Source organism: Zootoca vivipara, chromosome 1 (genome assembly GCF_963506605.1).
Source record: "Zootoca vivipara chromosome 1, rZooViv1.1, whole genome shotgun sequence".
NCBI lineage: Eukaryota > Metazoa > Chordata > Lepidosauria > Squamata > Lacertidae > Zootoca > Zootoca vivipara.
The window spans coordinates 123,271,953-123,298,201 of record NC_083276.1 but is presented as its reverse complement, the minus strand read 5'-3'; the positions used below and the strand labels follow the sequence as shown (position 1 = coordinate 123,298,201).

At 41.3% G+C, this 26,249-nt stretch overlaps 1 protein-coding gene across 3 annotated transcripts; it reads left to right on the top strand.

Moving 5' to 3' along the window:
* The first annotated feature begins 531 nt into the window (after positions 1 to 531).
* On the top strand, positions 532 to 25,159 carry SF3B1 (splicing factor 3b subunit 1). Of its 3 annotated transcripts, XM_035136660.2 has the most exons (25): positions 532 to 647; positions 5,569 to 5,735; positions 5,960 to 6,061; positions 7,494 to 7,608; positions 9,421 to 9,500; positions 10,675 to 10,842; positions 11,438 to 11,675; positions 12,169 to 12,381; positions 12,646 to 12,767; positions 13,892 to 14,089; positions 14,182 to 14,283; positions 14,862 to 15,041; positions 15,566 to 15,652; positions 16,077 to 16,347; positions 17,737 to 17,882; positions 17,977 to 18,123; positions 18,637 to 18,762; positions 19,509 to 19,730; positions 20,404 to 20,586; positions 20,677 to 20,788; positions 20,884 to 21,004; positions 21,255 to 21,386; positions 21,989 to 22,261; positions 23,923 to 24,139; positions 24,781 to 25,159. In XM_035136660.2, the coding sequence occupies exons 1-25, from the start codon at positions 620 to 622 to the stop codon at positions 24,937 to 24,939; spliced, it is 3,909 nt and encodes a 1,302-aa protein (XP_034992551.1). In that variant the 5' UTR covers positions 532 to 619; the 3' UTR covers positions 24,940 to 25,159. The 3 variants fall into 3 exon arrangements, with proteins under 3 accessions (XP_034992551.1, XP_060137512.1, XP_034992559.1); XM_035136668.2 differs by lacking the exons at positions 532 to 647; positions 5,569 to 5,735; positions 5,960 to 6,061; positions 7,494 to 7,608 and adding an exon at positions 7,669 to 9,092; XM_060281529.1 differs by lacking the exons at positions 9,421 to 9,500; positions 10,675 to 10,842; positions 11,438 to 11,675; ... (16 more) ...; positions 23,923 to 24,139; positions 24,781 to 25,159 and adding an exon at positions 7,794 to 9,142.
* The last annotated feature ends 1,090 nt before the right edge of the window (positions 25,160 to 26,249 follow it).

Genomic DNA, 26,249 nt, shown 5'->3' with positions numbered 1-26,249 from the left:
GAAAGAAATGTTGTAACATGTTTAATTCGCGAACAGAACTTGGAGCTACTAGCAACAGAAATATTAAGAGACTATTTGTGTTATGGTTACGATATAACAGAGTGAAGGATAAGGTGCAGCAATGAGATGGAATTTAAAAACAACAAAACCACGGAGAACGGGATACGAAGTCGATTAAACAAGCAAAACTTTTATTTTTATTATGTGTTGGAATGCTATGTGAAATTTGTGTAAATTTAATAAAACACATGTTAAACACACCCGCAGGGGATCTGAGGGTACAACGGAAGCTGCGCCTTTTTCAATACACAAGGAACCCCGCGCGTCTCTAGGCCGAAACTCGAGGGCCGCTTGGGCGGAAGCAAGGCCCGACATCCTTCCAGAGCCTTCTCGTTCTTGTCTCTATGGTTTCCTTGGCCTAGCTAGCGTATAGCCCCCCCCCCTCCCGCCGCTTGCCTCAACGGCGCTGCTCCGGCGCTTGCGCAAGACTCTCGCGCCTCCCTCCCCACGCCCTCCCGCTTGTCGGTCCAAGATAGCGGAAGTAGACGTCGACGAGTGGGCGGAGCTAGGCGGGCCCCTTCCATCTCGCTCGCTGTGTTTGTCCCGAGCTCCACACAAAATGGCGAAGATCGCCAAGACTCACGAAGGTAAGGGACGGGGAGGGCTGGGCCGGGCCTTCTTCTTCCACTCGACTCCGGGCCTGAAACCTTCTTCCGCTCCCCCCCCCGCCTCACGCGCTTTGGGGGAGCCGGAGGGCCTTCGTCGGGCGGCCCAACGGTTCGCGCGCCTCAGTCGGGGCTAGGCCTGCGCGTAATGGCGTCGCTCGCGCGATCTCTTCCTTCCTCCTTCCCGCTCTGGCCTCTCCTTTTGACTCGCTCCCTCGCGCCTCCCCTGCGGCCTCCAGGCCTCAGCTCAGGAGACCCACGGAAAGCCCAGCCAAAGATGGGTGTGTGTTGGTGTGTTTGTGAGAGAGAAGCGTGTGTAAAATGCTCTGGACCAGGAACCAGCGTAGCCGCTACACCCACCTCCACCCCCCAAAAAAAACCCAGGACGTGAACTCCATTTTATTTATTTGATTTGATTTACAGTACAAAACCGTACACGCAATACCGTGTTTCGCAATACTCGCCACGGAGGGCAAGTGCGAAAGGGAAATCTGCCCCTCGCATGTAATACATGCAAGACGCGAGCAGAGGGCCACGATTTCAGATTAAAACTGCAGAGTGGAAGGAAAGGAGGACCTTTTTCTGCCTCCAGCTACTCTCTCAAGACTGGAGAAGAGACCCTCTTAAGAATACTATGGGGGTGGGCAGGGAAAGGACTTGACCAGACATCCCCAAACTTCGGTCCTCCAGATGTTTTGGACTACAATTCCCATCATCCCTGACCACTGGTCCTGTTAGCTAGGGATCATGGGAGTTGTAGGCCAAAACATCTGGAGGGTCGCACTTTGGGGATGCCTGGACTTGACGATGTGAAAAATGAACATATTTTATCTGCAGTTCATTCATTTTCAGCTTTTAAAAAGCCTAGATATTCTGTTGTTGTGCCCATCCAGGTTTAAGGTGCCTTTTAGCCCCTAGCTTTTATATCTGTTTCTAACACTGGTTTAGGCGGAGGTTCTGTTTTTATATACGTATAGATTTATAGATATTTGTTTCTTCAGTGTTTGTATGGTTTTGCCATGGCCTTTGGCTAGTGCAAGAAAGCTTTTTTACTTCCTCTTTCAGCTTTTGACTCAGTTTGCGGAAAGTGTTGCACATATGGCTCGTAGGGGAGGGAGGTTTGTTGCTTAACTTTGAGGGTTTTTTTAAATAGCAGGTCGCCTGGGGGGGGGAGAGGCCACGTGGCCCAACAATGCCATGAAACACACTCACACACTGAGGGAGGCTTCTACCGGTAGGTAGGAGATGCAGAAGTGAGAAAGGAGGTCAAGAGAGAAGATGGGGCGATGTAAGCGGCTTTTCTGCAAGCTTTGTGGCAGGAGCCGTGTAGTTTTTAGTGGCGTGTGCTATTTCCTAAGCGCATTGGTGTGTTGGGAGAAATCTAGCTTTGCCCTTGGGAGGTAACGGGTGAGCCCACCAAGGGCGCTTGTGTTTCACTTTAAGCTTGATACCATAGCAAGTGTCTGCCTAGAAGTGCCTACCTGGTTGGATAGCTGTGTTTTTGTAAGGCGCAAGAGATGAATTTATTAGTTTAAAATGTTGTGAAGGGAGTAGCTTTGCATACTAGGACATTGAACAAGTTTACTGTAATTGGGAATGTCTTTTTTTTCCCCCAAGCCAGGAATGATGCTGTTGTATGCAGCTGGCAAAGAATGAATATACTTGTAAAAACCAAACAGAAAAAATCACATTCCCACGTTGATGTGGATAGAACCCTGTAGCAGAGGAAATTCTCCACTGCTTTCCACAAATGCAGTAACTATAAAAGGGTTAACCATGCCCCTTTCTACCAACTAAAGCAAGTTCATAATCTCTTTCCATCTGTGGTTCAGTACAATCATTTAATATATAGATGCTTTTTTTTACGAAGATGTGGCTACTGTAGACTAGCATTTAATCCCAAACACATTTACTGGAAAATGTCAAATTGACATTGTCCAAACCATTATTCTAGGTAGGTGCTTTGGATTGCAGTATTGGAAACTGTCTTCTCTTTCATGTTTTCCCCTTCATTGCTGCAACATGTGTTGTTGCAGGGATTCTTAGCATAACTTCAATGTGAAATTATAAATTAAAATCTTGTAAGATATAAGAATATATAATTAATTTATGGTTCAGTAAGCCTAATCTTCATAACACATAGTGATCTTTATTGAGATTGGATGAGTTTACTTTTATTGTTAAGTGGAGATTAAATGTAGGCACCTCGGTTTTGCTATAGAATGGATTTTAGATGGTTCTGTTGGAGGCAGAGTGTTCTCAATAGTTGGGGTGTGCCCAGTTCCGTTATGTCATAGTCATGATTCAGAGTTAGACAATCCTATCGGTAAAAAAAAAAAAGTGCAGGTCTGGAAAAGGCTGGATAAGTTGAACTCGGAAGTAGGAGTTGATTCAAATGAAGTACCCCCCTTAACAAAATGGCTTTTCTGCCTGTGCAACAGGACTTACTCTCTCTTGTCTCTACAGTGCACCTCCAGATCTGTTCTCAAAGCTCCACTGGAACAGATTTGGGGAGCATGTAGGGAGAAGAGAGAGAGATGAAGTCCTGTTGCACAGGTCGAATACTTGGTTCTAATGGTATGGCTTGTTGGATGCAGCCCTATAGCAGCATGTAGTAAAATTAGTTAATATAGTTCAGGCATCCCCCCCCCGATGTTTTTGCTTACAACTCCCATGATCCCTTGCTAACAGGACCAGTGGTCGGGGAAGATGGGAATTGTAGTCTAAAACATCTGGAGGGCCAAAGTTTGTGGATGCCTGACAAGAATTAGTTCCTCTCTTCCTTAAACCTCTTAATGCAGGGGTCCCCAAACTACGGCCCCCGGGCCGGATGCGGCCCAATCGGCCTCCCAATCCGGCCCGTGACGACCCCCGCCGCCCGCTCTTACGGCGCGCGGCGCGGCGACGATCTTAAAAATCGGCAAAAAAATCGCCGAAAATCCTTTGTGCGCATGCGTATGGGCCTCTCCCGACCCGGAAGAGGTCATTTCCGATGCACTTCCAGGTCGGGGGAGGCCCATACGCATGCGCACAAGCGATTTTCGGCGATTTTTTTCCCCGCCCGTGTGCGCACGGGCGCGCACTCCCCCGCCCTCCGGCCCGCTGCACTGTCGGCGCGGCGGGCACCGGCCCACTGCGCGGTAAGTCTGGGGACCCCTGTCTTAATGCAAGCCATTCCGTATGTAATATCTTATGAATGGGGAAATCATCTGGGCAGGCAGTCTATTCATATTTGTACTAATTGTGCCATACCTGGTGGTTTGTGCAACCTTTTTGCTGATAATAAGACAAAGTCAGACATCTACATGCAATTGCGGTTAAGTGCTGCATCTTTGATTTTGCAGTTTTGGCTGTAGCAAGTTGCGGTGTACTGTATACAGGGAACCCCATTTGATAATAGTTTCTGTAGCAAGGAATTACTAGAACAAAAGAGGCAGGTATAGGGTTTTGAAGCCCAAATGATAAAATCTTCATTTTGTTTACTAAAGTGGTGTTAGTTCTTAACAAAAACACACACAAACCATTGATTTCCCAAACTAGGAAAATAATGAGAGTGCAGTAGCTTGCTCGTATCCTAATTGTATTTGTAAAGATGGTTAATGTACCTATACTTTAATAAAATCAACAGTACAGTTTTTGTTCGTAATATAGTAAATGTAGCATGGATAAGAAACCTAACTATTGTATACCTCTCATTTCCCCCTAAATTTTAATCCCTCCCCCCCCGAAAAGGGGAGCATTTTTATTTTTCATAGCTTTCTGGAAATTTTACATCTCTAGGCAAGAATGTGGGGGTAAAGGATTTTGAAATATATGTTTTCTATAACTTTGCAGTTATTAGATATAAGCCTATTTTGTTAGTTTTTAGGGTTTTTAATGTATTGTTTGCTGCCTTGGACTCCTTTGGGAGGAAAAGGGGGGATAAAAAAAACTAATAAGAATAGCCAAAAGTGGAAGCCAAACTTTCAGAACTCCCAACTCCTAGCCACACAGGAGGTTGAGAAAGGAAGCACGGAAGACTCACTACAGCTAATTCCTGTTTAGTTATGTTAGACTGACATGCAAACACGACTATTTTAGTGCATGTTTTATTATCTAGGTATATTTAGAAGGCCTACAGGGGACCTTACAGTAGGCAGGTCCAACAAATCCTGCAAGTTAGGCAATAATTTATGTAAAAAACCACAAACATTGATAATAGTTATTACTAGAAACTTAAGAGTTGGAAGGGACCTTGGACGTTATCCAACTCCCTCATCAATACGACTGGAACTTTCCTAACAGAAAGTTGTTTCATCCTCTGTCAGGCCCTTGGTCTTTTCATAAGTCACACTGCTTCCCAGGAATATGCTCACTCTTCTCTGAGCCCTCTTCAAGTCCTTTTGCTGTACTGGATTGCACCCTTAAACTATGACAATGCATCTTGATTGTCTGAATGGGGAGTGTGTGTGTGTTTTTATCTCAAAACCTTGATGTGTGTGACTGGAATGTCTCACCATACAAAAGGTTATAGCAGTGATGGCCAAACTTGGCCCTCCAGCTGTTTTGGGACTACCGTTAGCTAGGGATGATGGGAGTTGAAGTCCAAAAACAGCTGGAGACCCAAGTTTGGCCACCACTGGGTTACATTCATTGGTCCACCCACCACTTGCTTGTAGTCCCAGAAAAATTTCCCCTTGGGGCAAGTGTCCCTTGATCTGAATATTTCCATCCCTGATTTAATACAGTACTGTAGTTTCCTATATATGCTGTATGTGTTCAGCACTGCAGAACAGTTGCTAGATTGCTCTTTGGTTATGCCTTGGAGATGTAGAGGAAATGCTTCCAGTAATACCTTTGGTTATACCTTTGTGAATAATTTTTTTAATATATATTAAAGCATTTGAATGTACCTTTTTCATAGATATTGAAGCACAGATTCGAGAAATCCAAGGCAAAAAAGCTGCCCTTGATGAAGCTCAAGGAGTGGGCCTTGATTCTACAGGATATTATGACCAAGAGATCTATGGCGGGAGTGATAGCAGATTCGCTGGATATGTAACTTCAATCGCAGCAACTGAGCTAGAAGACGTAAGTACATCATATTACAATACATTACTGTCAAAACAAATTCTGTCATATTGTTGAAATTATTCTTAAATGAAAAGGTATGTAAGTTTTACATTTCTGGCTACAGCTTCCATTTAAAGTTTGCAAAAAAGCCTTCCATACCAAAAACCATAATTTAAATACAGTTTAAATTGTTTAAATTAATTAAACAATTAATTAAATCTTAAATGTTCCTGTTTGTATAGGATGACGACGACTACTCTTCTACAAGCCTGCTTGGCCAGAAGAAACCTGGATACCATGCACCAGTGGCACTCCTTAATGACATACCACAGTCAACCGAACAGGTAAACCTTTCAGTATATAATACAATAAGGAAGTAGAAGCTTTCTGTTTCCATTTCTGGGAGGAATGGTGGGGACAAAATACTCAAGTGAGAGGTGTGAGAGATTTTACCTGTGGTTGTGCACATGAACGTACACACTGCATGTGAATTAGTAATTTATTTATTCTGTAAGCTGCTGAAACCTCCATGCAATTGTATGCAATGATTACATTTCGTTGTGTGCCACTCATTGTTCTTAAATTTTAATTGTATTGTTTAACCTGACTTCTTTATTTAGAAGCATTTAGAAGTCACTTAATAGTATTAAACTAAGTGGTGTACAATATTTTTTAAAAACCAATGTGATTAAAAGTACAGCCTAAAACCAATAAAACACACATACGCGTGGGGATTGACATTTAAAAGGGTCTAATCTTATGGGTCCAGGGAAGCAATTCATGGTTATTGCTTCATGAATGGCAGGGGGAAGAGTGTTACGTAATACAGCTGCAATGGCAGAAAATGCTCAATTTCTCGTCATTGTCCAATGTTACATTATAGTATATTCTGCCACCCCCAATCGTTCTGCCCAGACACTGAGGTCCAGCTCTGAGGGCCTTCTGGCGGTTTCCTCACTGCGAGAAGTGAGGTTGCAGGGAACCAGGCAGAGGGCCTTCTCAGTAGTGGTGCCTGCCCTGTGGAATGCCCTCCCATCAGATATCAAGGAACTAAACAACTATCTAACGTTTAGAAGTCATCTGAAGGCAGCTCTGTTTAGGGAAGTTTTTAATGACATGTTTTAATATATTTTTAATCTCTTGTTGGAAGCTGCTCATAGTGGCTGGGGAAACCCAGCCAGATAGGCAGGGTATAAGTAATTAAATTATTATTATTATTATTATTATTATTATTATTATTATTATTCACCTGGATGATCTATGTCACCTTAGAGGTTTGTACAGGGGAAGGCAGGTAACCCGGTCCTTACTTGTTCAGAACTTTATATATAACAACAAGACCTTGAACATGACTTGGGAGTGTTTGGCAGCTAGTGTAGTTCCCTCCGAGTAGGTTTAATATGTGCTTGTCCAGGTGCTCTGCTTAACGTAGCTGCAGCATTCTGCCCCAGCTGCACCTTCTGCACCAAACATAAGAGTGAATTGGCAAAAGACACAAGCTGTGAAGTTTAACTCTTGGCAGTGAAGAAAAATTCTTGCTTTGGAAGGGTTTTATAGGGAATAGTGATTAACTGTTTTTAAAATAAAAGCTAAATTAATTTGTAAGTGGAATACGGAATACAATCAGCTATGAACTGTAGTGAATTGGGAACACAGTCTTCATTAAGCTGAAGTTGTCTTTCCTTTAAGAGGAAATAGAAAACTGGGGAAATTTCCTTATCTTTTTACATTGCTGACTCACAAAAGAAAACCATATTTTGTGTTTCTGGTTCTTAGTATGATCCGTTTGCTGAGCATCGTCCACAAAAGATCGCTGATCGGGAAGATGAATACAAAAACCGCAGGCGGATGATGATTATTTCCCCTGAGCGTCTTGATCCTTTTGCAGATGGTAACTTACTTTCTCTTTTTCACTGGATCTTACGAGTTTTGTTCCCTTAAAATTGTCTTTAGCCCTTTGATTTCTGTTGGCATGCTTATAAATTCAGGAATTTTTAGTTTATGTAGTTTTAAGAGTTGGTTGAAATCGTAGTTTGCCATTTTGTTCATCTTTTATAATACAAATTTTCTTTCCAGGTAGAAGGACAAGAAAATAATGAGCCATTGCCATAGAAACACAAAGGGTTAAAGGTTTCTCTTTTTTCTTTTTTGCTTTGGGTTATGTATACTATACTTTGAGCAACTTGTATATTTAGTGCTCAAGAACCTTCCAGCTTTCTGGAAGGGTTCAGTCCAAAATTATAACACAAGAGAATTGCTGCTTTTAAAATGCTAAGCAAACATAGCAGTTCATTCTCAGTAGGAAGATTAGCTACATGAAGCAAAAGTAACATTGAGAGGCTTTGGTACTTTTTAATAGTTCAAGTCTGTTCTGATGATTTTAGACTGTAGGTCAGTGAAAGGGGCAGTAGTGGGCCTGATGGAAATTTTCCTCAGGTGAGTCAGCTTGACAGGTAACCTGAGGGCACCTGTTGGTTAAAACTATAATTGGTTGCAGGTTTTTCTAAATTAGCATTTCAGCCTGCATGAATTGATAGGGATATGGATTTTACTTGCTTAACTGTCATTGATATAAACATGTATTGTCAGAATTCACAGGCCCATACTAACTGTCCTTAATTTCTTTCCTACAGCAGTACTGCTATATGCCAGTCCTGTCTGCATTCTTAAGGGTGCAGTTCAACACATCCTGTGTAGATAATGGTGAAAAAGTATCCCAAAGGAAAGTCCTTATCAAAGCTAGTGTCAGAATGACACTGCCAATTGGGCAATGAACTTCAGCATAGAAAATGTATTAAGAATATTATTTTGTCCTAAATATTAATGCTATACTACCTGTATAGCCAATCTGCACATTAAGAGCAGTGCTTCCTTGCTAAGTTTGTTACTATATAGTTGGGCTTCTGTAAAATATTTAAAAGTTAGAATAAAATTTAAGATATAGATTGGTATATCTTATGATGTGGGAAAAACAAATCATTTGCCTGTGAGTATCCTTATAGTGAATATAGTTTATTGGAATCAGCTCACAATGTAATAATTGTGCCTTCAGAATCAGTGGGGGGAGAAATTGTGTGCTCTTTAAATGAAGCCCTTTAACATGTCACCACAAAATGAGAATCTAGGAATGGTTGTCCAGATTCATCAAAGCATATACGCTGGTCTGTATGATTAAAAAAAAATCAAATTTTGAGTTATTATCTAGGTTTACAATAGTTCATAGTCAGATAGCATAGGCTTTATCAGCTTGAACAAGGTAATGTGTTGATTATAAATATCTTTCCAAAGTGTTACTAATGGTAAAGAGATAATTTTCTAGGCTTCTATTCTGCTGCTTGAAGTCAGAACTGCTGATGGAGACAAAGGCACGAAAGTGTACGTATTCCGGATTAGCAACCCAGGAACCCATCACTTCTGAAGACTCTTTTAACTGTGCTGTCATTTTATCATTCTTATCTCCTTTAAAAATATTTGTTTTAAACTGTTGTAGTTATGTTTGTGTTCAAACAGGTTAAATTGATCAGCAAAGTGAATAAACGTAAGATACATGTAATCTTTTTTTAAAAAATACAATTCAGTCAAAACAGTAAAAGTAATTGATTTTGGCATAATGTAATATTAGAGTAGGGCAGTTTTAAAAGCCAACTTTTCCTAATCTCCTGTACTTATTATACTTCTGTCCTGTTGCTGTTCTCTTCTGCAGGAGGGAAGACACCTGACCCTAAAATGAATGCGAGAACATATATGGATGTTATGCGTGAACAACATTTGACAAAAGAAGAGGTTGGTTAAAATTCCACTTTAAATTTTAATTGGTTGCAGTCTAGGCTGATGTCCAGCATGATCAGGCAGCTTTTGAGAGCCCACCAATGCTCAGATCTCACATGAATTGGCTTTCCACCCTGTCCATCCTCCATTGACCTGTTTGTCCAAGTGCATGAACAATTTTAAATTTTCCTATATGTTTTGGAGCAACACCATGTTAAAGCATTGTGAGGAAATTAAATGATGGGTGGCTCACAACTGCCCACTCTGGATCATAGTGCTGTTGCCAGTAAGTTCACGTACGGAGGCAGCAGACATTGAAGGCACCCAGAAGATGGCCAGGAGTTCCTCAGCTCTGGTCCTAGTGCAACTGCATGTGACGTTCTTGGAGGACAATATGTGCAAATACAGTGAATTGAGTATTGTGGATTCAGCAAAAAATAGCAAAACATAAATGTTATCATGGTGAATTTGCACATCTTTTTAGGAAGAAAACATTTAATTGTTCTTTTGGCCGAAGCATTGAATCCGTTCACAAATAAAAACCAGTCCTCCGAGCCATGGTATGGAGCAGGCATCCCCAAACTGTGGCCCTCCAGATGTTTTGGCCTACAACTCCCATGATCCCTAGCTACCAGGACCAGTGGTCGGGGAAGATGGGAATTGTAGTCCAAAATTTCTGGAGGGCCGAAGTTTGGGGATGCCTGGTATGGAGCACCAAGAGCAAGCTTTAGGCTCAAGGATTCCTTCCTCCTATCCCACGCTTAGATCCAGTTGAGCACGAAGAAACCATTTATTGTCAGTTCAGACGTAATGGCAAAGGATTGCTTGCACTAAGCAGGAAGTAAGTTATGGAACCTGAGCGAGGGAACCCATGCCATGGTTTGAAGAGGATCAGGAATATTTTGAGTACGTCCTGTTTAGTGTATCCTGTTGATATTTTTGGCTAATTTTTTTAACAATAATTGGCAGTTGCTTATATGCAGGATTAAATTATAGCAGCAAAAAAAGAAAGAAAGAAAAGATTGCAGTTAGGGGATAGCCAACTGAATAGCTTGCAGGTTTACAAAAATGCAAATAAAAGTGTGGATCAAAGGGTTTGAAAAGGCTCCACTAGCATAGGAGTGTGGAATTTATTTTAAACTGACAGTATTGGAGGAATAAGTGATTTATTGGTGTTATCTTTTAATAGAGGGAAATTAGGCAGCAACTAGCAGAAAAGGCTAAGGCCGGCGAACTGAAAGTCGTCAATGGGGCTGCGTCCCAGCCACCATCAAAACGCAAACGGCGTTGGGATCAGACTGCTGACCAGACTCCTGGTACCACACCGAAGAAATTATCTAACTGGGATCAAGCTGAGGTAAGGGTGTGATGGTAGTGGGTGCTTGTTCCATGAACCTTTGCTGTTATTCAACACACCCATTTTTTAAAAGCTGTATTTATAGAGCTATCCTTTTTTCTTAAATTGTGGATTCAATGGCCACTGCCCTGTGGCTCTTGAATGTGACCCTTGGGCCACGCCTGGCCTACAGCACAGAGAACAGTTAGGTAGTATGGAGGGCATGGTATGCTCACCCATTTCACAGATTTCCGTGGAGAGGGTAGAGTCCCCAGCACTTTGCCTCCCCTTTCATACAAGCCAGGCATATGCACAAAATGCACTGCACAGTGTTCCCCAACCTGGTGTCTTTCAGCTATCCAGTTGGCTGAGATGGATGGGATTTGTATTTAAAAAGATATAGAGGGCACCAGGTTGCCTTAGGACCTCTCAATCAATGTAATGCTCTAGTGTGGAATATATAAAAGCTACAAAGGTGAATGAAAATACCTGCTGGATTAAAAAAAGGCAACTAGTGATATGCACCTGATAGTTGATGTGAATTCCCAAGTATTTTGCAGTCTTACGTACTTTTGCAATTAGCGCAATATAACACCTGTTTTTTTGTTTTATTCAGACCCCTGGACATACTCCATCTTTGCGATGGGATGAAACACCTGGGCGTGCAAAGGGTAGTGAGACACCTGGAGCAACACCTGGATCTAAAATATGGGATCCAACTCCTAGCCATACACCAGCAGGAGCTGCAACACCTGGGCGTGGGGACACTCCTGGGCATGCAACACCAGGCCACGGAGGCGCAACTTCCAGTGCACGGAAAAATCGATGGGATGAGACTCCCAAAACAGAAAGAGGTATTTTTTAATCATCCTGACCTGTTATTTGCTTGTCAATGTACATGAAAACTTTAGCCCAAATCTAAAGGACCTCAAGAAGTTCTATGCAGTCAAGAGAGTTCTGGATGTCTTGGGCAGCAATCTCCTTTGTTACTATTAATACTAAGAAGAATGTCAGTTCTGTGTTAGATTCATGTGTCTTCTGACCAAAGGGGACAAAATTAATCTTCCATTTTAGCAGGTGAAATCCCTCAGATGTATTTAAAGAAATTTATTTTAGTTCTGATCTCTGAAATAAAAAGTTAAGAAAAGGATTGCAATCACCCAGGAAAGCTGTGTATAACTAATACAGTTATTTGCAAGTAATGTCGTTCATGATTGCATTTTAACATCTTGGGGAAGTACGAGTTTTGAAAAGGTTCTTGAAACCTGCAGTGAGTTTTCACTTTCAGAATAGATTGTCTCTCTGTGCACTGGAATCAGTTTGAACCAAATGGATTTTGTTTTACAGATACTCCTGGACATGGGAGTGGTTGGGCTGAAACGCCTCGTACTGATCGAGGTGGCGATTCCATTGGTGAAACACCAACCCCTGGGGCAAGCAAAAGAAAATCACGTTGGGATGAAACGCCTGCAAGCCAGATGGGGGGGAGCACCCCTGTGTTGACACCCGGCAAAACACCAATTGGTACACCAGCTATGAACATGGCAACCCCCACACCAGGTATGCTTGAATTATTTTTTTAACAGCCCAAGCATAAAACATGCTGGAACTCAGCAACGACCTAATGAAATAGAAAAGCAGTTTTCAAGCTTACTCTGCTTATCCCTGACGGGGCAGACAATGCTTGTCTGCTTAAATAATTCGAGCTTGAAATTTGGCTGCCTGCGATAATGATGCATATATGTCTTTGCTTGTTGCGCCGTTTATTTGAACAGGGAGATCATTTGGTGCGGTTAACAACATAATCTGTTGATTTCAACGTAGGTCACATCATGAGCATGACTCCTGAACAGCTCCAAGCTTGGCGGTGGGAAAGAGAAATAGATGAGAGAAATAGGCCACTTTCTGATGAAGAACTTGATGCCATGTTTCCTGAGGGATACAGGGTAAGCAGATAGATCCAAGCCATCACTTGCAGGATCAGCATGAATTTAGATAATGTTTTCCTTAACCTTAACGTGCCTTGTTCAGGAACGGACCTATGTTTTAAATATTGTCTGCATATTGTGAATCCGGACCTGGCTGATATTTCTTCTCTGTTCGTAGTAACCTAATAGCCTTTGTGCCTGCTCCTTGAGCAATCCCTTTATTGCTTTTAAAAATCTACCACAAATGGTCTCAAAAGACTTTGGATGGAATCCAGCCATGGGAACCTGGATAGCTCAGTGGGTTAGAGCATGGTGTTGATAATGCCAGGGTTGCAGGTTTGATCCCCATATTGAATGGCTGCATATTCCTACATTGACGAGGATTGGGCTAGATGGCCCTCAGGGTCCCTTCCATCTCTGTGGTTCTGTGATTCTATTGGGCTTTAACCCAGAGGAGCCTTTTACTTATTTGTATAGCTGGGGCGCCACCATGTGTCAGGTTCCCTCTGTAATTCTCAGTTTCAAAAGCAGTTTGCATTGGAGAGCAAGGTGCTCTTAAGGGAAAAGCAGTCTAAAAAGCCCTTGTGCTTAGAATTACTTGCTCTCTCTCTCTCTCTCTCTCTCTCTCTCTCTCTCTCTCTCTCTCTCTCTCTCTCTCTCTGGAAATCTTTAGTTCACACTAGCCATGCTCAGTGCTTTCAGTCTGAGGTGCTGAATTCTCTTCAGCAAAGCTGCTCAGGGTCTCCAGTGTCATCCCCTCCAGAGCAGCTTAAGTAGAGACAAAATTGGAAGATGAGCACGCTAAATTCAGTACATGAGAGCTGGGCAAGATTTTAGAGCTGGCTCACGGCACCTCATTTTCCCAGTGACATTAAAGAGGCCTCAACAGTGACGCACAGGCTCCTCCAAGAAGCTGAGAAAGATGATGCCAAGTGGCTGAGATCCAACACATTGGACGGAGTTGTTTCCTGAGCAGGCTCTTGAGAAGTGGCGCTGCTCAGGTGAGCAGCAGCCTGTAAATTGCCACTTCTGAGCCAGTTGGGGGCAGTATGGTTGCCAGCTGGCACATGCCATAGCTGTTTGTGTTTAATAATTTTAATCTCTCTGATGATTGGTTTGAACACTTAACCTTTTCATTTTAGGTTCTCCCTCCTCCAGCGGGTTATGTCCCTATCCGTACTCCGGCTCGTAAACTTACGGCGACGCCAACACCTCTGGGCGGCATGACTGGATTCCACATGCAAACTGAAGACAGGACCATGAAGAGTGTCAATGACCAGCCCTCAGGAAATCTTCCTTTCCTAAAACCAGATGACATACAGTATTTTGATAAACTACTGGTGAGATTTTGGCTTTTCTGTGTTGTTATCTTACACTGTATGGAGGTTGGCGTTAAATGTGTGTTAACCAGCATACTTGTAATTAATCGTAGGTCGATGTTGACGAATCAACACTCAGTCCAGAGGAGCAGAAAGAAAGAAAAATAATGAAATTGCTTTTGAAGATTAAGAATGGCACCCCTCCCATGAGAAAGGTAAGTTAGATCACTACCCCTCTGACACCCACTGTTTTTGTTCATGTTGTCTTGTGTTTGCCCTGTACTTTGTGACTGAATTTCATTATTATTACGTTATATAGGCTCACTTTATAATTTCTTGCCGTAGCTGGACATAATTTTTAGTACCATTACTAAAATAAATAAAATATTACTAAAATATTTAGAAGAGAGCTTCTAAAGACTGGCTGTGTTTATTTAGAAAAATATTTACACAGCTCATTCATGTACAAAACCTCTAAGTGGTGTACAGCAAAAATAAAAACAGCAAAGATAAAAACAGAAATCTCATATGCAGCTTACCAGTCACATAAAATTCATTTATGATCTTGTTGAGATTCCTGTATTTCAGAGGCTTAGAGTAGAGGACCCTTAGGGTTCCTTCCAATTCTACAGAAAAGGCCTGTCAGTAAAGTGAATCTTCGAAAGATGTCTAAAAACAAGGAAGCATATGCCATAGAAGCATATTTCTTTATTTTAATTTTTTGACTGTTGGGCTTTAAAATGAATAGAGCAGACTGTGTCTAATGTTATGCTACATTTCCCCTCTTCCATAGGCTGCTTTGCGACAGATTACTGATAAAGCTCGTGAATTTGGGGCAGGCCCGCTGTTCAATCAGATTTTACCCTTGCTGATGTCACCAACTCTTGAAGACCAAGAACGCCATTTGCTTGTCAAAGTTATTGACAGAATCTTGTACAAATTAGATGACCTGGTCCGACCATATGTCCACAAGGTTTGTCTCACCGAAATTTAGTACTTTTCATTCTGAATGACATAACTTTAATGTAAGCCTGTGATGTATATACAGTATTCTGAATAACAGATGATTGCACTCCCTATTGTGTTGTTGGCTCATAGCTATAAATGTACTAATATTTCCACAATTAAATATAGAAAAAGCTGTGTTGTTAAACACTGTTGGTGCTCTTCAGATAGCTGAGTTTAAATTTTGAATTCCAATTTATTAACTTGGGTCCTTAAGTCCTAGCTGCCACAGCTATAATATTAATTATGGAAGTAGAAATGGTCCTTATTAGCATTACATTATTAGTGCCATGTACCGAAGTAGAAGGATAACTGAGAATTGCAATGCGGATTAAATGAATGCAAATGAGGGCTTCCTTGGACTGGAAAAGCATGGAATCTTCAATTAATACGAAGCTCATTCTTGAGTTTAGCTACTACTGAAGTTAACATAGTTTTAAAGCTGTATTTGCGTAAGATCTAAGTGTTTAACTCTCATTTTACCCTTTTCAGATTCTTGTGGTCATTGAACCGTTGCTGATTGATGAAGACTACTATGCCAGGGTAGAAGGCAGAGAAATTATTTCCAACTTGGCTAAGGTAAACCCACCATAAATTCTTTCTTTTGATTATGCTAATACTAGCAGAGATTGAAAACCTGACCTGGGATAACATAATAATTACTGTATATTCCTGCGTATAAGACTACTTTTTAACCCAGGAAAATCTTCTCAAAAGTCGGGGGTCGTCTTATACGCCGGGTTGTATTTCTTATACGGCGAGTATATCCCAAACTCTTTATTTTAACTGGAAAAGTTGGGGGTCGTCTTATACGCCCAGTCGTCTTGTACGCCGGAATATACGGTATATCAACCAATCTGACTGCATATTGTGAAGAGGCAAGATACTGTTGCTTTATGGCTTTGAAAAGTGAGCACAGGCTTGCCAGATCATGAATTTAGATTGTAGAAATGCTTTGTGCAAGTCAGCAATGACAGCCTGTTTGCTTATTTTGTCTTTTCAGGCTGCTGGACTGGCAACAATGATTTCCACTATGCGACCTGATATCGATAACATGGATGAATACGTTCGTAACACAACGGCTCGAGCCTTTGCTGTGGTCGCCTCTGCTTTGGGCATTCCATCTCTCTTGCCCTTTTTAAAAGCCGTGTGCAAAAGCAAGAAGTCCTGGCAAGCTAGGCACACTGGTATCAAGATTGTGCAGCAAATTGCTATTCTTATGGGCTGTGCCATTTTGCCTCATCTCAGAAGTTTGGTTGAAATCATTGAGCATGGTAAGTATCATACGTAAAATTGCAAAGCGCTTGAGTTCTAAAGCAGGGGAGTGTGTTTTAACTGAATGCTGTTAATGCGTCATATAACAAATCAGAGCATCTTTTTTTGTATTTGAGGATTTTTTTTAAGTTTATAATTGTGCAAAAAGAAAGAAAATTCAGCCACCTTCATCATTTGGATCTGGCAACATTAGCAGTGACCTCCCTCCCCACAGGAACCCATAGGTGGAGGACTAGCATCTGGAATGTGGCCGGTGCTGACTTTTGCAGCAAGATGCATAGACATGTCATCAGCATAAGGGGGGAAACAACTGCCTTTGCTTTTAGGACATGAAAACAACACAAACTCATATTCTCAGAACAAACCCAGTTTCATCTGAGGAACCTCCTCCTGGCACAGTGCTTCTCAAAACATGGGTCACTGTGGATCAACACATTCCATACAGGGAGACTTGAAAAATCACAGCATCTATGACTGCTGTGTGTATGAAAGCAAAATGCAGAGGAGAATTTGGACTATTCATAAAATGCATCTTAGCCTCAGGTCCATCAGCAAAGTGTGCATTCTAGTTACTGCATTACTGCAAGTGACTAGCAGCTGGCATACCAATGTAGTGTGCACTTGGTGGTGGAGATACTCTCTCTTTTAAAAAGAAAAGAAAAGGAAGTTGTAAAATTTATGTTAACAGAGTTTATATCAGTCTCGACCTTTTTAACGCTATTCAGATAAAGATTTAAGCCATGGATAGACGAGCCTGCAGTATAGTTGACACAAGGTAGTATGTTGCTCAAGGCTGGACACTATGCTGACGTTAGGCTTGCAGTTCTGTGTGCCTTTTGGTATTGTGCTACTCTTCCAGTAAAGATCTTTTTACACAAAGCCATACCAAGGCCTGGGAAGTTGGGCAAGTACTGTAGTCATACACTTTAGAGTGGGGTGTAGATTTGTGATGCATTTTGGTCAAAGCCTTATCACCACTGGATTAGGCTGTAGGCTTGGGATATTCTCACTGACTTGTTTAAGACATTGGTTTATAGCTCCAAAAATATTTCAACATGAATTCTGTGATTTTGGCAAGCATAGGGTAGGATCTAGTTTAATGTCTGCACAAGAAGGCTTGGGTGTGGCAATTGTTGCACAGGTGGTGGCACACAAAGGTACCCTGTGAATGAGTTGCAGTTGTGCCAGGGGGTTTCACAATATCTCTCACAAGCACAAGATTGTGTGTAGCACTTGTGTTGTACTAAGAAGTGACTCCTGTTCACAGAATGCCTGCTGTGGTGCAAGCTGACTGACACAACTGGATATATCACCTGCAATGTGTTTTGTTGTGCCCTGATATCTGTTGACCCTTGCAAGGTGAAATGAGCATTGTGTTTGTTTTGCAGGCTTGGTGGATGAGCAGCAGAAAGTACGTACCATCAGTGCTTTGGCTATTGCTGCTTTAGCTGAGGCAGCAACTCCCTATGGCATAGAATCATTTGACTCTGTTTTGAAGCCCCTGTGGAAGGGTATACGCCAGCACAGAGGAAAGGTAAGTCTGAGTTGCCTCAATCAGCTCATTTTTAAGAGAACATGCCTGGATATTATTGACTTTTAACCATTTTTCTAAAATTATGTACCATCAGGGCCTGGCTGCCTTCTTGAAAGCTATCGGGTACCTTATTCCACTTATGGATGCAGAATATGCCAATTACTATACCAGGGAAGTAATGTTGATCCTTATCAGAGAGTTCCAGTCTCCTGATGAAGAAATGAAAAAGATTGTGCTGAAGGTATGCAAATGTAATATCTGCTGATTGCTATTTGAGGCTTTAAAGAGTTGGATGTATGCAAATTACAAAGAAGCTTATGCTTCTGTGTGCTGGGGGAGATGTATTGGCAACTGTCAATTTTTAACTTCTTAATAAAAACAAGTGTAATATTTTTATATAATATTTTTATATATTATATTTTAATTATACCCTGTGTGTGTGTGTGTGTGTGTGTGAGTGAGAGAGAGAGAGAGAATATGAGAGTGCAGAAAGGAATACTGAGATCAAGAGAAATGGGGGCTTGCTTAAGATCAGCCCAATGAGTTTGTGCTTGAGCTGTGCTTTGAATCAGGAGCTTCCTGGGTCATGCTCTTGAATGCATTTTTAATTAGTTGCCTAATAAGACAGTTTTCTAACATGCTGCTTTTCCAGAATCATTTTGTCTATTTGAAACTGGGTATAATGAAGCTTTTATCATAAATTTTTCTCAAGGAGGAATAGGGTATTCATGCTGGCTGTTTCCTCTCCTTCCAGGTAGTCAAGCAGTGCTGTGGAACAGATGGTGTTGAAGCAAACTACATTAAAACAGAGATTCTGCCCCCATTTTTCAAGCACTTTTGGCAGCACAGAATGGCACTGGACAGAAGAAATTACAGACAGGTACTGTTGGCTTCTTAGTTAGAGAAGGCTTTAAATAGTTTTGCAAGTGTGTTGGAAACATTTGGAAGAGTGTTGGAAACAAGCAATACTTGTATCATCATGGGTAAAGCAGTTTCAGAAGAAACCATAAATGCTAATTCTGAGTAGATTACAGGAAGCCTTATTAATTTCAACCATTTGTGTACCACTTCACACCTTAGTCTCTAAACGATTGACAGTGTGGTTAAAGTGATAAAAGAACTATGTTTACACTAGTGCTAGTTTTAATACAAACTTCAGTTGCATTAAGTTTGGCAGTTCTTATTCAGTGAGATATTCAGTTCAGATACGTTGTGTTTCAACTATTCACATATAGTAGTAATGCCACCAAGAATAAAATTTTAGCACTGCTGTTCTATGCATATGTCTAAGAGTAATCCTTTTTGAACATAGCAATTACTTCCAGGTAAATAGGCATAGGAACAGGTTGTAAGTTACCCACGTAGAATTATAAGTGGGGAAAACTTTCCATCAGTTGCAGGCTTCAGATCAATTTATATGGCCTGTTCCACGCTAATAGCAATCCTGAAGTTTCTTTATTTGCTGCATACTAGCAGCCTCCCATAACCTAATTTTAACACTTACCCGAACTCTTTGGTTTTTATCCCTAAAACATAGTTTTGCTTCTATTTATTTTTGGGAGAACAGAATAGGGGTGGTATGGATCTTACTTATTCAAAAAATAAAATAAAAATTGTCTGTTTCAGTTGGTTGACACAACTGTGGAGCTTGCAAACAAAGTTGGAGCAGCGGAAATAATTTCCAGGATTGTGGATGATCTGAAAGATGAAGCTGAGCAGTACAGGAAGATGGTTATGGAGACAATTGAGAAAATCATGGGGAATCTGGGAGCGGCTGATATTGACCACAAGCTGGAAGAACAGCTTATTGATGGTATCCTATATGCCTTCCAAGAACAGACCACAGAGGTATATGAAAACACTCATAATTTCTATTCGGGGTTAAGTTTAGAATAATGACTTAATAATTGTGTCGGAAAGGGAAAATCTAGACTTTAAATTTTAAAATTTACCAGTAACATATTCCATGCTCAAAGACAGCCCATCTGCACAAGCATTCCCACAGGTCATTTGGGACTCTATGTGGGTAATAAAAGTTGCTATCCCTTTAGTTGTTAGGGGGCCATAGGAGATATCTGACTAAGTCCACACACTATTTTATTCCCAGCCCAACAAATGACTGGCAACAGTCATCTGGATGGAGAGAGAAAGTACTCAGGCTACAGCCACAAGGTCCTTCCTGTCTTTGATTTTGAATGAGTTGATACTGAGGTACTTGTGATGCTCGTGTCAGTTTTCAGTATCCACCCCTACTAAGCAGCTGTCAACGGCGAATTGTTTGTTTCCATTTTCGGGCTCAAATCAGCCTTGTAGAGCTTTTACCATTCTGCTGATGTGATGATGCAAGAGTTCAGGGCTGATACCTGAAATTGTGCTTGGCTGTCAAGTCATGAGAAATGTAGATGGGGGTCAAAACCTAGCTATCGGAACGAGGCGGTGAAGCTAGGAAAGTCCAATAACGTCCAATGTTGGTGACAAAACAATACTAAGACATTCTGTTTTATAACTTCCTTGTAAACAGGACTCCGTGATGTTGAATGGATTTGGAACAGTGGTCAATGCTCTCGGCAAGCGAGTTAAACCGTACTTGCCCCAGATCTGCGGTACGGTTTTGTGGCGTTTGAACAACAAGTCAGCCAAAGTAAGGCAGCAGGCTGCTGACCTGATATCCCGTACTGCAGTTGTCATGAAGACTTGTCAGGAGGTAGAAACTTTTCAATATCACTTTTCATAAACATTGCTTTTGTGTCTAGAGATGTTTGATTACAAGCTGTTGCTTCTTTTTTGTTCATAGGAAAAGTTGATGGGACACTTGGGTGTGGTATTATATGAGTACCTGGGTGAAGAATATCCTGAAGTGTTGGGCAGTATTCTCGGAGCACTTAAAGCTATTGTGAATGTCATAGGTAAGTGTAGTTTTTATAACAAAAACAACAAAGTGAGTTTTTAATTTGGAAGGATGGAAATTGAGACTCAAGGTATACTTTTCTATGTTGAACAGGTATGCACAAAATGACCCCTCCGATTAAAGACTTGCTGCCAAGGCTCACACCTATCTTGAAGAACAGACATGAAAAAGTGCAGGAGAATTGTATTGACCTGGTTGGGCGTATTGCAGACAGGTAAATGATTTTTTTTTTTGTGGTTAAGTGTACAGTTAACCTTCAGGTCTATATTGTATAGAATATTATTTTATATATGTGTGTACTGTAATTTCTTTTGCACTTATTAGTACCTCATATTCTATCTTCTTTGTAATGTTCAATCCAAAATAAATAGTGAAACTACATCTTGCGGATCTAGGTGTTTGCGTAAAAGGTTTCAACTTCATTTTCTTCATTAAAAAATACCTTTCCTCTCTCTTTTACCCAGGGGGGCAGAATATGTTTCTGCAAGAGAGTGGATGAGAATCTGCTTTGAACTGCTGGAGTTGCTAAAAGCTCATAAGAAAGCCATCCGAAGAGCAACTGTGAACACATTTGGTTATATTGCAAAGGCTATCGGGTAAGCATTTCCATTACTGTATAAACTTACAGCTCAACACAATCTTCTGTATTTTTCCGTGTACAAAACAGTGTTTTTTGCTAAAAGAAATTAGTCTAAAATGGGGGGGGGGTTGGTCTTACAGATGAATGGTGAATGCACATGTGTTCAAGTCCAGGCTCCGGTGCGGGTGGTCTGAGTTCATGTTCTGCCATGGGTGACCCAGTTCGGTATCTGGCCCAATTTCTTAATTTTGTGTTCAAAAAAATAGAGGCCGTCTTGCGCATTGGGGGGGGGGGCGTCTTATACATGGAAAAATATGGTAATTTCCCCTCTCTTTGAAGTAGTGTTAATATCCCGTTTTCCAACATACAGGGTGATTATAAACTCCTCCGACTGGGCCCATTGACATTAATGGACTTAAGTAACTAAGTCCATTGATTTCAGTGCTTCTGGGTGTCATCATGTGTGTCTGGGGTTTGGAGAATGGAAAGTTAACACAGCTGCAAAGAAAGGGGGAGTTAGATCCTTTTGAGCTATGCATCTGAATGAAAAAACTGGAGAAACAGAGTGTGTCTGTTTTAAAATTATAAAAAAAATTTAATGCTTTGTTCTTCTTCTAGACCACACGATGTGCTGGCGACGCTGCTAAATAATTTGAAAGTCCAAGAAAGACAAAACAGAGTGTGTACAACAGTAGCAATAGCTATTGTAGCTGAAACCTGCTCCCCTTTCACAGTGCTGCCTGCGCTCATGAATGAATACAGAGTTCCAGAACTGAATGTCCAGAATGGTGTATTAAAATCACTTTCCTTCCTCTTTGAGTATATTGGAGAAATGGGAAAGGACTACATTTATGCTGTAACCCCATTGCTTGAAGATGCTTTAATGGACAGGCAAGTAACCTCCCCCCCCCCCAAAAAAAGGCTTAAACTGTGCTATCATCATCTTTCATTTGATGCACTTCTACTGGAGAATTTTAATTGGGGGACGGACACAAGACTTGACTTGCTTTCTAGGGATATAATAAGCGAACACTGGAAGTGTCAGGGCAGTTGCTGGCTACCCTCGAGCAACGACACTCCAAACCATCTTGTCTTTAGTGCTTTTATTGTGAAAGCTATTTACAAGGCAAGAGCTTCATGAAAACATGTCTACTCAGTACTATCAGATTCTCCCAATAGCGCTTTTCGGCTCCTCCCCCAGCAGAGTAGTTTGGAGACCCCAAATCTCCCCCCCTTGCGTTTATGAGCCGCTGATCGCCTCAGTTCTGGGGTGAATTTGAAAGGACTCCCCTCTGCTGTTTCCCCGCTGGAACTCTCTGCTGGCCCCTCCTTCCTTGCTGATATCACAGGCTGCAGGTAGGGCTCTTGTATGCTGCCTGAGCTCTGGCCCGCTCTTCTCACTTCTCCTTCCTGTCTCCTGTCCCTCCGCTGTTGTCCGAGCCATTAGAAGAGCTGGATTGGATGGGGGGGGTGGCTGTTCCCTGTAAGCCCACCCCTTACAGGAAGTATTTGTAAAAGCAAAATTGGCCATAATATGTGATAAAACAGCCTGTGTGAGCCACCAGTTCTGGGAAGAAGGAGTGGGACTGATTTTCCTGTATCCCAAGTGCCTTCCTCTTCCCTAGAGGGATAAATGTTTAGAATCCCTGCCTCTCTCTCTTCAGTATACATACATATAGCAAGCTTAAACAATTGCCACATTGCTTGGCTGAACTTCATTTACATAGCTGTGGTTGGAAAAGTGGCGCTTGGTGTAGCATAGCTTTCCACTTTTCTACTCTTCTTGGTTGATTAACATCTGCCCAGGGAGGCGGTAGTTAAGCCACTCTGAATTATTCCTCTCCTGGACTCTGGGAACTGTTCCAACTGCTAGCCTGTTACTAATTTTTTTAGCAAGATCAACACTGGATACCAGTCTGTTTCTGGGTACAATTTGAAGCGCTAGTGTTAATGTATGAAACTCTTAAATGGTTTGGGGTTAGAGTGTTTGAAGGCCTACCAACTCCCACATGAACTTGCTAGATCTTTACAATCATCTTCAGAGGCCCTTATCAGAGTTCAGAGATTAAGCTGGTGGTGCCTGAAGAAATCTATGAGGTACCAGCTTTATCATTTAGGTGCCATGTTATTCTCCAAGGCTTCACATGGTTAAATGGCCTCTGCCGTTTAATTGTTCTCTTAATCATTTTTTATTATATTGTTTCCTGATTGTTATAGCTGCCTGCTTATTTCTTTGTGCTTTTCCTCTACACCGTTGTGTGAATTTTACTGCTTTTAACGTGGTAGGTTTCTATTAATATTGTGAGTTGCTGAAATGGAGAAGCAGCACCAAAGTATCTAAAATGAATAAAACAGATTGCAGCTCTCACCCAGACATACTGAATTGAAACTATTGATGACCGCAGTAGAGAGAAAAGGGGATGGACAGTGGGTTTAAGAAGCTAAATGTCGCCAAAATAGGTTAACTTCCAACATATATTCATGTTGTAACATGCAGTCTGTCAACCTGGCGAAAACCAAACCTAAACACGCCTATGTAATTTCCTTTTCAGGGACCTTGTTCACAGACAAACTGCTAGTGCTGTGGTGCAACATATGTCGCTTGGAGTATACGGCTTTGGCTGCGAAGACTCTTTGAATCACTTACTGAATTACGTGTGGCCCAATGTGTTTGAGACATCGCCCCATGTCATCCAAGCAGTTATGGGAGCGCTGGAAGGACTGAGGGTTGCTATTGGACCTTGCCGGATGTTACAGTATTGTTTACAGGTAAATTTCCTTAAGTAAAATTGTTTGGTTTGTGAGCAGACTTTGGAATAAATCCTGTATTGCATTTTTTGTCAGCGTTCCCAGGGTGATTTCTATGAACAAACACCATAAGCTTGTCTGAATAAATCAGGCAAGGAAAGACATTGGTTAAATATTGCACGACCATATAACGGTTAACGAAGGCAGGGGAGTTCTTTGACATATTAAGAACTATTGAAATACAATTGGAGAGGAGGAAGCCTTGATCAATCATTAGCTGAAAATAGTCACAAATCAGTGTAACATTTGGTTTGTGCTGTGACTGAGCTAAAGAGGATAGTGGTTGTGATGGGGGAGCCCTCTGGGTTGATGTGAGAGGTTTTGTGCATCTGCAGTGTGACTTTTGCCACTCCCATCCTCTGTGCTCCACTATACAAGATGTTTTTAAAAATGTTGAGCTTGAGCAGCTTGCAAGTTTCTTGGGGTGAAGGGAGGGTTAGAAGAGGGGAGATGTATCCCCATTATGTATATATTTAGTTGTGAACACCCTTTGCAATGCCTAGGATTGTGGCTCCCTATGGATAAACTGTCATTTCTTTTAAACAAATTAGGGGGGGACCAATTGGAAATGTGATTTAATTCCCCTACTTTTATTTCCTTAGGGTTTGTTTCACCCTGCCAGAAAAGTCAGAGACGTGTACTGGAAGATCTACAATTCCATCTACATTGGTTCACAGGATGCTTTAATAGCACATTACCCACGAATCTACAATGACGAAAAAAACACCTACATTCGTTACGAACTCGATTATGTCTTGTAATTTTATTTCCCATTCTTTTTTTGTGTTTAGTGCACAGCTATACCACACTTGGTTCAGATCTGGTGATGTACAATTTTTAAGACACTGCAGATCACCGTAGAGCGGATCAGAGGCGCAGAGCTTTAGAAATCCAGTAGCATGATTTTTACATAACATGTCCTTGTTGATTTTGATGTTAAAGCCAGTAGTGACCAAGAGCAGTGATTTACAGAGTACTGGAAAGATTTCATTTTGGATTCATCTTGATGAGGATTTAGATTCCATTCCTTGTGTTTAAAGGGGCTGTTTATTTGAGAAATAAACATTTGTGTATAAAATATTAATGGTTATGTGTGTGTGTGTGTTTGCATTTTTCAAAAGGGAGACACTTTAACAAGTCTCTGATAGATCGTCAAGCAGTTTATGTAAAAAGGTGGCATACTGCATTTTAACCCTCTTTGTCATACCCTAGCTTTTGAATAAATAAGAGAAATGTTCACATTTTGATTGTGGCGTCTTCATCCTGTGCTTGCTGTGTGGCTGATAAAAATCTACAGATTTTCTATTTGCTGAGCAGCAGTGGGTTTCTGGCTTCGTTCACTCAATTCTTTTTTCCAAATCCCTCACCAAATTCCTTATTCTCAGCAACTTTTTATTCTTGTATTGTGCTGCTCTGTTTTCCATGAAACTGAGGTGAGATGTTCTAGGAATACAAAAGAGGGTTGTTTTCACTAAGCCTGGGAAAACTGGCTGGTGGCTCTTTATCTTATGTGGAAAACACTGATAAAGAGAAAAAGCCAGTAGTTTGCTGAGACAAAGAACAAATTATTACAGTGGTATCTTGGTTCTCGAACTTAATCCATTCTGGGAGTCGACTCCTGAAACCGTTTAAAAACCAAGGTGCATGTTTAAAAACCTGCACTCAAGCAGAAGCCACATCGGATGTTCGGCTTCCAAAAAACGTTCGCAAACCGGAAGTTATTTAGGTTTGCGGCGTTCAGGAGCCGATTTGTTTGGGAGCCAAGCCATTCGAGAACCAAGATACCACTGTACTTGGTTTTGTCAAGATAGAGTTCTGCAAATTTATAGTTAGATTATTTAGTTTTCATCCGCTCACAAGATTTGTAGCAAACAACATAAATTTATATGAAATACACTGAAAGAACAGGCCCTTTGTTTTTGATACAGCACGTAGATCCAGCTAAAGAGACGTGTGGGAAATGCATTCTAGGTGAATAGTGACTTCAATTTGTAGGCATAAAAACAAATTATCCTTTAGTCTACGCTGACAATGATTCATTGCATAGGAGTGATATCCAGTGTGGGTGTGG

Coding starts and splice junctions, on each gene's coding strand:
- SF3B1 (XM_035136660.2), top strand. CDS start 620: ATGGCGAAGATCGCCAAGACTCACGAAG. Junction 5,736..5,959: donor CAGCAACTGAGCTAGAAGAC/GTAAGTACATCA, acceptor CTGTTTGTATAG/GATGACGACGACTACTCTTC. Junction 10,843..11,437: donor CTAACTGGGATCAAGCTGAG/GTAAGGGTGTGA, acceptor TGTTTTATTCAG/ACCCCTGGACATACTCCATC.